Here is a 13,905-nt window from a genome sequence, read left to right on the forward strand (position 1 = left end):
GGACCCAGTCACAGAGGGCCCAGTCAGAGGGCCCAGTCACAGAGGGCCCAGTCAGAGGGGACCCAGTCAGAGGGCCCAGTCATTGTGACAGTTTCAAGGTGTTTTATTGGAGAATTGAAAGGTGGCTAAACGCACGGAGACGTAATTCTTTGCTGCTTTTTTTCCGAGGCCAGCTTGGAGATTTATTACATTTCCACCGATTCATCTTACAGCTTCATCAGTACAAAACCAAAAATCTCCCGGTATTCTTAACATCACCCTTTTTTATATAATCTCATCTTTACTGATGTGAGTTGTAAAGTTTGGACCAATGATTTATGTAAGGATCCCTTCATTCCCTTCACTGAGGTCAGGCCGATTCATCACAGGTTGTTCTGATCCGTCAGAACTGCCTCCTTCCCAAATCATATTTGGTCCAACTTTGCGCTTCGTATGCAAGGGAAGGAGTCAGGTCAGTTTCTCCGCTCTTACATAATTATTCCACTTTCAAGTTGAATCCTAATTAACCTCAGCAGCTGTTTCTTATTGCTGCTCTACTTTTAATGGCTACATGTGAATATAAAATTCATCTATAAACCTTTTTAGGAATATATAAAGGTCACTTAAAGCGGTTAGAAATTAAAAAGAGGGATAAACATTAACATAGTTTCCATGAGTAACTTCCACTAATATAATAATTCCAGTACATTGATTAAACACACTTGGCCATTGCTTCCATGATTGTTCTCCCATTTGTATAAGAGTGAAAACCCTGTTGGCCTTTTGTTGATTTGTCTTATTTCAGGGGAAAAAACACTTTATGGTCCCGTTGCCACGGGCGACCGCCAGCATCACATGAAATTAGCACAAATGTAACACAATCATGGATCCACAATGAACCGAGTCATAGATAATTGTTAATACATCAGAACTGGTACATAATCTTGATAATTTATGAAGGGATGTCCATGATGCACATAGAGTTCAGAGTGATAAAGGAAGTTCTGAATCAGAATAACCAAATATTGTCGCATAATGTTTGTGCTCCCTCACTCTGTGTTCCTGGTGTATTAATTATTATTATTATTATTAATAATTAGTGTGTTCCTCCTGTGTTGTATATAAATTGTATAACAAACGTGTTGTTATATGAACAGAGTCTTTCCCACGAGTTCATTTTATTCCAACCCAACTTCTGTTTCATTTCGATTGAACTCTTTAGACCGTTGAACAACCATAAGCATCAAAATGTCCTTGAGCTCAGCAGTCCTCTGAACCGGGTCATGGGTTCTCCGGTCCGGGGACCTGGTGCGCGAGTCCATCTGATGTTCACCATCCTTGGTCCACTAGACCCATTTCCTCCTGATGGGGAGCAGGAAAAGAATGATTAGTACGACTAGAGTTGTTCCTACTTTGGCGGCTGAAGCTCCACCTTCACCTGACATTTGAATCAAAATGATCACGAAAAACGATGAAAGTCCAGATCTCCTGTCAGCTGTGGCCCGTTAATCTGGTACCGGTTTAAATCTGGTACCGGTTTAATTCTGGTACCCGTTTAAATCTGGTACCGGTTTAAATCTGGTACCGGTTTAATTCTGGTACCGGTTTAAATCTGGTACCGGTTTAAGTCCCGGTACCGGTTCCGTCCAGGATGATGGAGCAGTCGGTTCTTCTCTCTGTTTCAGTTCTGGGAGGAGATCAGCGATGAGCACGGCGTCGACGCAGCAGGAAGCTACGTGGGCGACTCGGCGCTGCAGCTGGACAGGATCAACGTTTACTACAACCAGGCGTCCTGTAAGTTCTGCAGAACCAGCCGGGTTCTGTCTGCAGGTTCTGGATGAAGCTGGACTCTAATCTATCTGTGCAGCACATAAATACGTCCCCCGATCCGTTCTGGTGGACCTGGAACCAGGAACCATGGACAGCGTTCGCTCCGGAGCCTTCGGCCGGCTCTTCAGACCCGACAACTTCATCTTTGGTAAGACGGGTCTGGATCTGGACCTGGACCGGCACTCTGAAAGCTGACCTCTGACCCTGGATTTGCTCCTGTCCCAGTTTCAGTTTTCCCTGCTGACCTTCTGCTGTCTGCAGGTCAAACAGGCGCTGGGAACAACTGGGCCAAAGGTCACTACACGGAGGGGGCGGAGCTTATGGACTCGGTTCTGGACGTAGTGAGGAAGGAGTGTGAGCACTGCGACTGTCTGCAGGTGGAGAAATTCAGCTTTTAACTCTGGAAGAGTTTAAAATGATCAGAAAGAAAATCTCCAGATCATCAGAACTTGCTTCATCAAATCTGTTGATTCTGATCATAAATATTGAGAATAAATTTAAGCAGGAAATGTTAAAATAAATGTTTGCATAATTGTAAGTTTATTTATAACTGTGCTGTCAGTTGGAAGAAGAATCCTTCCAGATTTTTCTAAAATGTATTTAGTTTCTGTAACAGATGGAACAGCTCTGCTTCCGTCACATAAAACCGTCACTGACATCAGATTCTGTAAAGACCCAGAGGATGAAACTCATGATGGTTTTTTTCCTGTTTCATTTGGTTACAAAAAGCAGAAACTGAAGTAAAGCGGCTCGTCTTCTGGTTTCACACAGAAGCAAAGAGTTTTGGTTCATAAACTTCTGTTTGAAATCTCTGTGAGCTCAGTTTTGGGTCGATCTTTGGTTCTGATGTTTAGTCTGAAGAACTTGCAGGCCCAGTGAGGGGAACCGGTTCTCTACCGTCTCTTTAGTCTCTCAGTTGAACCATTTTCAGATGGTTTTTCCCTGCAGGGCTTCCAGCTGACCCACTCTCTGGGAGGCGGAACCGGTTCTGGAATGGGAACCCTGCTGATCAGTAAGATCCGGGAGGAGTACCCGGACCGCATCATGAACACCTTCAGCGTCATGCCGTCGCCGAAGGTACGCGGTCCGTCCGTCAGGTGAACGTTCAGACCCGTCTGTTCCCGTCTCCTCTGTGACTCCCAGGTTTCGGACACGGTGGTGGAGCCGTACAACGCCACGCTGTCCGTCCACCAGCTGGTGGAGAACACCGACCAGACCTACTGCATCGACAACGAGGCTCTGTACGACATCTGCTTCCGCACGCTGAAGCTGACCACGCCCACCTACGGCGACCTGAACCACCTGGTGTCGGCCACCATGAGCGGCGTCACCACCTCGCTGCGGTTCCCCGGGCAGCTCAACGCCGACCTGCGGAAGCTGGCCGTCAACATGGTTCCCTTCCCCAGGCTGCACTTCTTCATGCCGGGCTTCGCCCCGCTGACGGCGCGGGGCAGCCAGCAGTACCGGGCCCTCTCCGTCCCGGAGCTCACCCAGCAGATGTTCGACGCCCGCAACATGATGGCGGCCTGCGACCCGCGCCACGGCCGCTACCTCACCGTTGCGGCGGTCTTCCGCGGGCCGATGTCCATGAAGGAGGTGGACGACCAGATGCTGAACGTCCAGAACAAGAACAGCAGCTCCTTCGTGGAGTGGATCCCCAACAACGTGAAGGTGGCCGTGTGCGACATCCCGCCGCGCGGCCTCAAGATGGCCGCCACCTTCATCGGAAACAGCACCGCCATCCAGGAGCTGTTCAAACGGATCTCGGAGCAGTTCTCGGCCATGTTCCGCCGGAAGGCCTTCCTGCACTGGTTCACCGGGGAAGGCATGGACGAGATGGAGTTCACCGAGGCGGAGAGCAACATGAACGACCTGGTGTCCGAGTACCAGCAGTACCAGGAGGCCTCGGCCCGGGAGGACGACCAGAACTTTGAGGAAGAGGAGATGATCGAGTAAGAACACGGAAAGATCTGGTTTCATGCTGGTCTTTCATATTTGATTCAGGAAATTAAAACCAGAGTAAATATTTCCATGTGATTGTTGGACTTAAATGAAATAACTTTATTTTTGTTGAACAGATTTAATTATCGGGTCAAAGGTTGAGAAATGATCCGGTTCTTTAAGACTCATTTCAGTGAATCCCAACATCAGCAGCTGGTTTCATGATTTATCCTAATAAATGTTTTAACATGTTGAAATGAAGGAAACTCATTAAATGTTTCTGTATCTTCAAACAAAAACAATATTTTCTAAATGCAAATTGAGAAATAAAACATTTAAACCAGAAACTCTGGTTGGTTCAGCAGCTCGTTTATCTGCAGACATGAGTGTCGAGGATTCTAAGGACGTTTCATCGCCACCTGCAGGCCTGGAGGCTAAAAGCTGCTGCAAACTTTCCTGGTTTTTATTTTTTAAAATCTGCTAAAACTTTTTAGGTTAATTGTTTTTATTATTTTTTTTATTATACTTGAAAGTAACACTTTATTTTTCTGTGGTGAATTTAATCATCTCTCAAACTCAACAGTTAAAAGCTTATAAATGATTATGATCAAATTATCATCTGAGATGGAAAATCTCCAACAGGTCAGTTTATACCTCAGAAACTTCCTGTAAGAATAAAACTTCAACATTTCCTGCAGATTTCTGTCTCCAAAGCCTCTGACTGACTGACAACAATCCAATATTTAATAAGTTCAAACAGAAGCAGCAGGAAGGCAGAAACTTGTTTCCAGTTTGTTTCTCATTTCTGCAGCAGTTTTCTGCAGGTTTGTTTCTAAGCTGAAGTCTTTTGTTGAGCTGAATGGTTCTGATCCGATGGATCCTCAGGTTCTGCCTCCATCAGCAGTCGGTTTGTTTCCCGGCGGTTCTGTTTGTGTGGTGGATTATCAGCTGTCAGACAAAATGTCCGCCTGGTGTCTGGATCTTTGTTTCTGCAGCTGATTCATCAAAAGGTTTCAGGCTGAAGCATCGAGGTCAAAGTTCAACACGGAGCTTCTGTTGCTGTTTGGAAAAATTCATTTGTTCAGGTAAAGTTTCTGCAGATCATCTGATTTAAATCTGCTGGAGTAACAACAGAACTTTGAGAAAATCAGGAAATATTTTTAATTTGTTCAGCCAAAAATGTCCTGCTTGGTTTTAAACATTGAATCTCTGCAGCAGATCACGAAACTGATCACAGAAAGAGACTGGAAAAAATGAAGAGATGAAATATTCTCTAAAATGTATAAAAGAAATGACATCAGAATCCTAAAAGGTTCTTGTTTCTTCACCAGGAGTCGGACTGAAGAAAGAAACATGAAACTTCAGCTTATCATTGCTAAGCTCAGCAAAGATGGAGGCGAGAGAAAATCAGTTCCTTTAATTTGACCAAAAGTAAAAAACTTGTTTTACCGTTAAAATCAGAGAATATTTGAGATTATGGAGAATTTTTAGTAATTTACTGTCAAAGAACATGACGCAGTAAATATTTTCATGTTCTGTGTTTAAGTGCAAAATGATGAGGTGAAACACGGAAATGACCATTTTACTCATCGAGTTAGTTTTCCAAAGTGAGGAGCCTTTAGTGACCCCTTGTGGCCACATGAGGAAATTATTCATCATTTAACAGTTTGAATAAATGTCATTTACTGCTGAATATGTAAAAAAACTGAAACTGTACAGATTGTAAAATATATAATCACTGTAACAAACGATAAACACCAAAAAAACACAAAATATTTTTTAAAATATCTAAACAGTTAAAAACTTTATACTTTTCAAATCTACCAAAGATTAAATGTAGATTCAGATTAAAAAGATTTGAAATATTAAACAAAACTAATTATTGGATATTTTCTTCCATCCTGGGATCAGTTTAAATAACCAGATTAGAATTCAAACATGATTTTGAATCTGGTTTATTTTATAATATTCTCCTCCAGCTTGAAGCTGATGTAACCCGTTGGATCCAGATCAACCAGATCAACCAGATCCAGGATCCTGGAGATAAATCATCTCTAGTTCATCTTTACAAACCCGACGGCTCAGAAAGCAACATGGAACCATTCAGGCTGAGATTCTGTCTGGAAACTGGAAAAACTGATTTTATTTTTATCTCAGTTTCTGTTAAAGCTGCAGATTAAATAAAGTTTTTCTGCTCCAAGGGAAACTTGATCTGTTAGAAACTTTTTAAAGTTTTCATCCAGATCAACCAGAAACTGATGATACATCTGATATTAAGTTCAGCTCTGCTTTAGTTATTCAGGAAAATGAACTTCAATAAACAAGTTTTTGTTTTTTCTTCTCTTTTCTGACTTATTTTAATCTCTGCTGTGATGTAGTTCAACAACGAGCCACAAGGAGGAGCTGCAACACAAGCGCCTCTCCTCTCAGGTTGGAAAAAGGTTAAAATCAGGTTCCGATGTATCTTAGAGCTGCATCATAAGTTAGAAAATCATCAGAAATGTTATTTATTACAGTTTTATAACATTTGGACTCATTTCTCACACAGTGGTCACATTTAAAGTGTTTAATTTCTGGTGATTCTGGTTTAAAACAGTAAAAACGAGCAAAGTTGATCTGAATTATTTGTCAGCATCGTTAAAAAAAATGATTCTAAATACAGAAACGTTGTGATGTGAATAAAATGCGTCTGAAGAAGATGAAGCACCAGAACAGAATCAGCTGAAGGTTTTATTAAATCCAGTGGGCTTCATAGAACCTCATCAGAACCTCAGATACATGCAGAAGGAGCCCAGACCCGGTTCTAAACCCAGACCCGGTTCTGAGCCCAGACCCGGTTCTGACAGCAGATCCTGAACAGAACATGGAGATCATGTTTAGTTTGATCCATTTCTGGATTAAAATCCTTTTTATTCTTTGTTTTCTTTCTGACTGAACATGAAGAAAACTTCATTTTTGGCTCCTTATTAACGTAAATAAAGTCAGTAAATCTGTTTCTGTCTGAGCTGAAATCCTGGAGCCGCTGAAGTAACGAGGTTCTGGTTCAGGATCGGCTCGGTGAGCAGCAGCAGCTTAACGAGCTCAGATAATTGGCTGCAGTGAGGAAGAGGAGGCAGCTGCTGGTCCCACCTTCATCACTCCGTGCTCCTCTTCCTCTGGAGACGATTATCCAGAAAAGGTTTCAGAGCTTCTGGTTTCATCTCACACAGAAATTAAAGAAAAAACTTCCTTCACAGAAATCTCTGAATCTGTCAGATGGTTTCCTTCATTTCCCTCCCAGTCAGACGGATTGACCTTTGACCTTTAAATGATTTGATCTCAGGTTTGTTTTTGTTCCTGTTTCCTGATTTAAACCCATAAAAACTCAAGATCAGTTTGACAACAGATTTAACCTGCAGCTCAGATTTTAGTGAATCCAGAAATAAAAACTGAGACTTTTTCTCTCCTGAACTTTGATTTCAGCAGAAGTTTCTCGTTTCCTGTCCAGAACCAGAACTGGAGATGAGGAACTGATCCGATTGGATTTCCACCTTCAGGCTGGAGGATTGGATCCATCATGAGCCGCAGACTGATGAACAAATGAACAACAGGCGACACCGGGACCGGGTCCGGTTCAGACACCGGGTCCGGTTCAGACACCGGGTCCGGTTCAGACACCGGGACCGGGTCCAACTGTAACTGAGCTCCACCAGGAATCCATGAATAAACTCAGATTTACTTTAAACTGAGCAGGAACTGCAGCAGCGCCACCTAGAGGTTCCCATCTTCTCCTCCTGATCTGCAGAGAAATCCTGAATCGATTAATCGTGAATCAATCAAATCAACTAATTCAGTAATCGATTAATCATTAACTGGAGGATTCAGACTAATGAAGGACATTTACTGAAATAACATCCGAGCTTTAAGACAAAACTATTAAATAAATATAAATATTTTACATTTAAGATAAAAACCAAACTTTTTCTCCTCTGCTGCAGCTTCACCTGTTTTTTATGTTATTTATCTGATTCATCTTTTGCTACAAACGGTCAAACGTTCATTTAACTAAAGCTGTTATTGACCTTTAGGTAATAAAATGTTTTTCTTATTTAAAATTAACTGATTTATTTTTCATATCAGCCATTTTCAGATTCAGCCCAACAGTCTCTGGTGTCCCTCCAGGTTCTGTTCTAGTTACTCTGCTTTTCTTTCTTTTTTATTAATCTACATTATAATTACAGAAACATTTTTGACTGTTTAGATAAAATATTTTGATTGTTAATTCAGGAACAGCAGCTCTTTTTTTATTATAATAATTTTGCTGCCTTCACTTTTAATTTCAGCTTTTATATGTGAAATATCCCATAATATTTCTCCTGTTTTTCCTACTTCCATAGAAATAAAACTAAAAGCTGTTCATGATTCTTTCTTCTTCTCTTATTTGTAGTTTTTCTGCCCTCTAGTGGTTGAAACCATTAATTCAGTTTCAACCAGATTTTTTTCCTCTTCAGATTTAAAAACATTTTTCAGCCTGAAGGCATCAAACTGCAACCAGTCGATCCTCCGTGATCGTCATACACTATTATTAGTGTGCGCGTGTGTGTGTGTGTGTGTGTGTGTGTGTGTGTGTGTGTGTGTGTGTGTGTGCGTGCGTGTGTGTGGGACAAAGACAGATGATTAGAGAGCTTTTAATTTGGTGAGACCTGCTGCCATGGTAACGGGGTTTTAACACGGAGCTGGAAACTTCCTGCAGGAGAAACGGAACCTGCAGATCTTTAGTTTCTGTAAGAAGAAACAGGCAGGAATGAGGCTGCAGGAACAAGCCTGAGCGACACACACACACACACACACACACACACACACACACACACACACACACACACACTCTGCTCCCCAGACAGGAGCGTCAGAGGAGGAGGAGGAACAGGAGCTGCTGGATCCGCCTGGCAGTCCAGATTCAGGGTTTATTTCTCACTGAGTCCAGCTGGTTCTGATCCCGGTTCTCCCGGGACCATCTCAGTCTGTCCGGCGGCTCCAGCTGCCGCGGTTCGGACAGCCAGGTCGGGTTCCTCCAGATCGCTCCGGGTCAGAGGAGGAGATGGGAATCGTTTAGGAGCCGCAGCTGCAGGAATGGAGGCTTTAGGAAGTTTGGTTAGTAAATCCTGATCCCATCCGCAGAGCCGAACCGAACAGAACCTCCAGGATGATGTCAGGGAATCCCAGGACTTTATTCCTGATCCACGGATCCGGATCTTCTCTGAAGGAACGAGATTATTTCAGTTTTTATTCTGGGATCAGGAGGAAGTTTGATCTGCAGCTCCTGAACTCTGAGGAGGAAATCTGGATTTTCCTTCAAGATTCAGCAGAAATGTAAAGATCTCAGCTTCCTGACTGCAGATATGATCATTTAGGAGTAAAAAGGAAACACAACACCTGGTTTACCTGCCAGGTACTGAAGGTGAGCTGCTGATCATCACTCAGATTATCTCCTGTGTTCAGAGATTAAACTTCCTGCAGATTAAAACAGAAGATTCAAGATTCAGATTCTTATAATTGTTCAGGGGTAAAAGTTCATAAAGTCACATGAACAATAAGATGTTAAAGAATCAGAGGAACTAAAGTCTGATTCCTTCAGGATTTCTGCTGGACCTTCTGCGGTTCTGAAGAACCTTCGATCAGAAAAATCAAATCAGACAGAAAAACTTCAACTGAACATAAATGAATAAAAAACTGATGCAAAACAAGAATTATGGAGAGAAATTTGCTCAGTTTTTATAATAAGTGTAGAAATAAAAACACAGAGCAGAAAAATTTAGTAAAAAAAAACATTTTTATTCATTTATAATGTTTGTATTTCAGTTATTTCTGCTGTCAGATTAAAGTTGGCATTTATTTAGTATAAAACATTAAAAAATGGCTGTAAAAATTCAGATAATCAGTAAAATTATATTTAAAGATCAAAACATGTAAACATGGAGAAATAACTAAAAACTCTCCAGATTCAGACTCAACAAAACCCCCAGAGGAATGAGGCTTATTTTTGATTTATCAGTAAAATGTATTGAAATTTCCGTCCAATAATTATATTTTTCTGCTCTTTGTTTTTAGATTCATAAACCGTTTTCATCTCGTCGTCGTTAAAATGTTCGACTTCATGAAACAGGAAAATGAGTCTGTTGTTAAAAAATGAAAGTTAAAACTAGTTTTCTAAGTTTCTCAGTGAAGCAGATTCTGACAGAACCAGAAATTAAACTGTTACAGGATGGAAAGAAACACAAATCTGAATAAATTAATAAGAAATAATTTTATTACTGATGTAAAAAAGTAACAAGAAAACAAATAATAAAAAAATATCCTAAACAAACAGCCACTGATGTATTTCAGACATAATTGTTGCTTTAATATAAACTGAACTCATGTTGATATGAAAGTTTATATTTACTACAGATATAAATATGTAAGATTTTTATATCTTACATTATAAGATATAAATATTTTAATGCTTTAAATCTTCTATATTATTTTTATAGATGATCAGAGTTTCAGGTCCAGTAAAAATCATTTTCTCTGAATAAACCCTAGAATGAAACTTTTCCCCTCCTGATGACTGAAGGGAAACTTTCTGGATTATTTCAGTTTGTTTCTGCAGATCAAAGCTGCAGCTGTCGGGTTTTCATCCCGGCTTCAACAGAACCAGTTTGGATCATTTAGGAAGCAGACGAAGTTCTGCTGGTTTCATTTCCTGCTCAGCGTTAAATCGGATCGTCTGGAAGGAAACTGGAGGTTTCCTGCTGTTTCCTGACCCAGTTTAAGGTTTGGATTCTGCAGCAACATCAGGAAACGATGAAGGTTAAAAAAAACAAACTCAGGATCAAGAAGCAGCTTCAGAACAAACCAGCAGGAACTTAATTCACTTTGGAGAAACTTAGGAGCCGCAGGGAAGAAATTCTCCTCAAAACAGAAACAGAGTCGTCTCTTAAAGCTGCTGCAAACTTTAAAGTTTCTTTTTAAAATGAAAAATAAGCCAGAAGAACCAAAACTGTTAGAAATGATCTTGTTAAAGTTTGGTTTGTTCACTCAGAGGGAAATAACTTGTCTCTCTTTCTGTCCTTGTAGATCCTCTTCATGAAAGATCAGAGTTTCCTTCCACCAGGAAACCTTTGTCATGTTTTCAGTCTCATTATTCCAGTTCAAGTTGTTTTAACTTCACATGAACTGTGGTGAACGCTGAGCGGAGGATTTCTAGGAAACCTGACAGGATCATGTTGGAGCGCCGCAGGTTTCCGGAAACAAACCAGAAGAATCTGGAAATGAAACAGATTCAGTTCTGCAGGAAAACCTTCAGCTTCCAGCTGGACGATGGACAGATCAGCCAGTTTCCACCAAACCGGGCTCTCTTCGTTTTCTTATGATTCAAAGCAAAGTTTTACAATAAACCTGAAATATTTTATTCACATTGAAAACAGAAGTTAACAAAACCAAACAGGAACTCCTGGACATCGAGGACTTTCTTCACTTTGGCAGGAACATCATGACAACCATCTGGAGATGAAAACCAGAGAATTAAAATCCGACGATACGCAGATGACAAGGTCATTTATATCAAAGCTCAGAAAACTTAATCTGAGTTTATTAATCTGAGCTCATCTGGATTAATAAGGGACTATAATTTCCTGTGAAGTTGGACGAGGGTTTGGTTTGTTTCCTCTGGCCGCCATGCTGCCTGGAGCGCCGGGCGGCGGTGCAGGCAGCGGCGGGCGCGGCGGCGGCGGACGCTGCCTGCTGCGCTGGTTGGGCCAGCGGCTCTGGTCCCGCCGGGGAACGCTGCTCTTCGCTCTGCTCTGGTTCGGATCCTGGCTCTTCCTCAACGGCCTGGTTCTGGTCCACCGGAGCATCATGTCCGACTTCTGCACCGACGACAAGAGCAGGAAGATCCTGCAGCGTCTGGTGAGTAAATGAATGTTTGGTTCCTAAACTTTGCTGTAATCTGAGTTTTTCTGGAGAATTTGTTGTTGCTGATTGGAGGATTATTCAGTGTTTCATTCACTGGTTGATCTTTGATATTTTCTGTCCAGATTAATTTTTACTGTCTGTTTCTGCTGGATATGAATGAGATATTTTACATTTCGATGTAGTGAATTTCCATTTGCTGCAGAGCAGATGGATTAATACTGACTGGTCCCAGTGAGTTGAACTGGTTTTGATGATTCAGCTGCAGATTTTCTACTTTTAGATGAACTATTGAGGGTTTTAGCGCCTTCAAGCTTTATGATATTTCATAGATTAGAACCGAATTATGGGGACAGGCTGTAAAATGAAACTGGTTTTCTGGAACAAATTGATCTGGGAATAAAATCTTTCATTTCTGATCATATTTTCTTTCCTCCATGAACCAAAGCAGCTGATTGGATTCATGATTTAATAGTTTATCTGATTATTTTGGTTCAGATTTCTGCCTGGATGGATGAAATCTGTAGAAATATGACAGAAATGCAGGAATCATGGAAATCTGCAGTGTGTGTCACTGTTTACTGTTGTGATGAGTCGGTTTGGATCAGAACCGGGTCGCTCCGGCCCCTCTGATGGTAAACAGATGACCTGCTGATGTTTTATCTCTCGGTTGTCGTGGTAACCAGCTGCTGCGTCTCAGAGCCGTTTTCTGATCTGCATTTTAATTTTCTTTCCCTCCTTCCTGTTCCCTCTGTTCCTCGTTTGTCTTCAGTTTTGGGTCGATTTTTCTTGTTCCTGCCGGTTTTTAATTTTCTAAGATGTTTCATCTGTTATTTTCTCATCTCTGTTTCTTCTCTTGTCGTTTATCCTGATTTGTTCCTGGATTTTCACCTCGTTAGTTTTCCCTCTCAGATTCTTCAGGTGGCAGGAAAAAAACACAGAATGATGAAAATCAGAACAGACAGTTTGGAAATCGGTTCACATTCTCCTCCTGAATCGATGTTTTCATCATGCAGCCAAAAATCTTCCCATGATGCTCAGCTTCATCAGAGGGACTTCAGGGTCACGACCTGAAACTTTTAGTTTAAGTTTTAACTGCCAGGATGGACAAACGCCAGAGAGGCGACAGCTGCTGCTCGTCAACCTGGGGAGGGTCAGAGGTCAAAGGTCATCACCAAGCTATCAGAGTGTCAGATGGCAGGAAAACGTCACAGCAGATTCACCCCGACGTCAGAACGTCAAACTCAGGAGGTCAAAGGTCATGACACCAAACCAGTATGGAAAACCTCCCGTCTCTAGAAACAAGAAGTTTTCATTTGAATAATCAGATTAAACAAGGTCAAAGGTCAGAGCAGCTGTGAAGCACAGTGGTGGGGGGATGATGATCTGGAGAAACAAGACATGAGTGTACAAGACGTCCTCAGGAAGTTGTACATTTGCTCCGTCCATCACTTCCTGTTTCCTCCGTCCATCACTTCCTGTCTCCTCTATCAGTTTTATGGCTCTCAGCCTGTGTAGTTTTTCGGTCGGCTCGTTTTGTGCTGTGAGATTTCATGTTTCTCCTCAGAACAGCGGTTCTGATCCGGGTCGGCAGAGGTTCTGATGCCTCAGTGACTCAGAGTTCTGCTGTTTTTGCTGCTGGCTGTTAGCTTAGCGACCGGATCGGTTCTGACTTGTCTCGGCTGCTGGTTTTGTTCAGACCTGAAGAATCGTCTGTTCTTGTCTCGGTTCTGTCAGCCGGAGATTAACGGGTCGAGTTGAAGAGACGTTTGACTGACGGATGTTTGAAAATTTTCATTTTGTTTCCTTTAAAGTAACAAGTTAGTCTGGAAAAAAGCTTCAGGCGGAAAACTGATTTGTAGCACTGGGCCCAATCAGAACCAGGACCAGAACCAGGACCAGGATTAGAACCAGGACCAGGATCAGAACCAGGATCAGAACCAGGATCAGGATCAGGATCAGGATCAGAACCAGGACCAGGATCAGAACCAGGACCAGGATTAGAACCAGGATCAAGATCAGAACCAGGACCAGGATTAGAACCAGGACCAGGATCAGAACCAGGATCAGAACCAGGATCAGGATCAGGATCAGGATCAGAACCAGGACCAGGATCAGAACCAGGACCAGGATTAGAACCAGGATCAAGATCAGAACCAGGACCAGGATTAGAACCAGGACCAGGATCAGAACCAGGACCAGGATCAGAACCAGGACCAGGATTAG

At 42.0% G+C, this 13,905-nt stretch overlaps 3 protein-coding genes across 3 annotated transcripts in view; all 3 read left to right on the top strand.

Annotated features, from left to right (window-relative positions):
* Positions 1 to 3,992, top strand: part of LOC103154881 (tubulin beta chain) — a 6,495-nt gene extending 2,503 nt beyond the window's left edge. Inside the window, exons 2-3 of the mRNA XM_016663086.1 lie at positions 2,758 to 2,886; positions 2,953 to 3,992. Coding sequence (XP_016518572.1) covers positions 2,758 to 2,886; positions 2,953 to 3,765 — 942 coding nt within the window. The 3' untranslated portion in view covers positions 3,766 to 3,992. The remainder of the gene's footprint in view (positions 1 to 2,757; positions 2,887 to 2,952) is intronic.
* Positions 1,635 to 2,357, top strand: LOC107833539 (tubulin beta-5 chain-like; the record flags this gene model as incomplete). Its single annotated transcript, XM_016663087.1, has 3 exons — positions 1,635 to 1,773; positions 1,847 to 1,957; positions 2,071 to 2,357. Coding segments are annotated over 3 exons (387 nt in total), but the record flags the coding sequence as incomplete, so codon positions are not given.
* Positions 3,993 to 8,480: 4,488 nt separating the features above from the next.
* dipk1c (divergent protein kinase domain 1C) overlaps positions 8,481 to 13,905 on the top strand; it is a 31,641-nt gene continuing 26,216 nt past the window's right edge. The window contains exons 1-2 of the mRNA XM_016663148.1: positions 8,481 to 9,187; positions 10,846 to 11,676. Of these exons, the coding sequence (XP_016518634.1) occupies positions 11,446 to 11,676 (231 nt within the window). The 5' untranslated portion in view covers positions 8,481 to 9,187; positions 10,846 to 11,445. The remainder of the gene's footprint in view (positions 9,188 to 10,845; positions 11,677 to 13,905) is intronic.

The sequence above is a fragment of the Poecilia formosa genome, unplaced genomic scaffold (assembly GCF_000485575.1).
Source record: "Poecilia formosa unplaced genomic scaffold, Poecilia_formosa-5.1.2 Scaffold404, whole genome shotgun sequence".
Taxonomy (NCBI): domain Eukaryota; kingdom Metazoa; phylum Chordata; class Actinopteri; order Cyprinodontiformes; family Poeciliidae; genus Poecilia; species Poecilia formosa.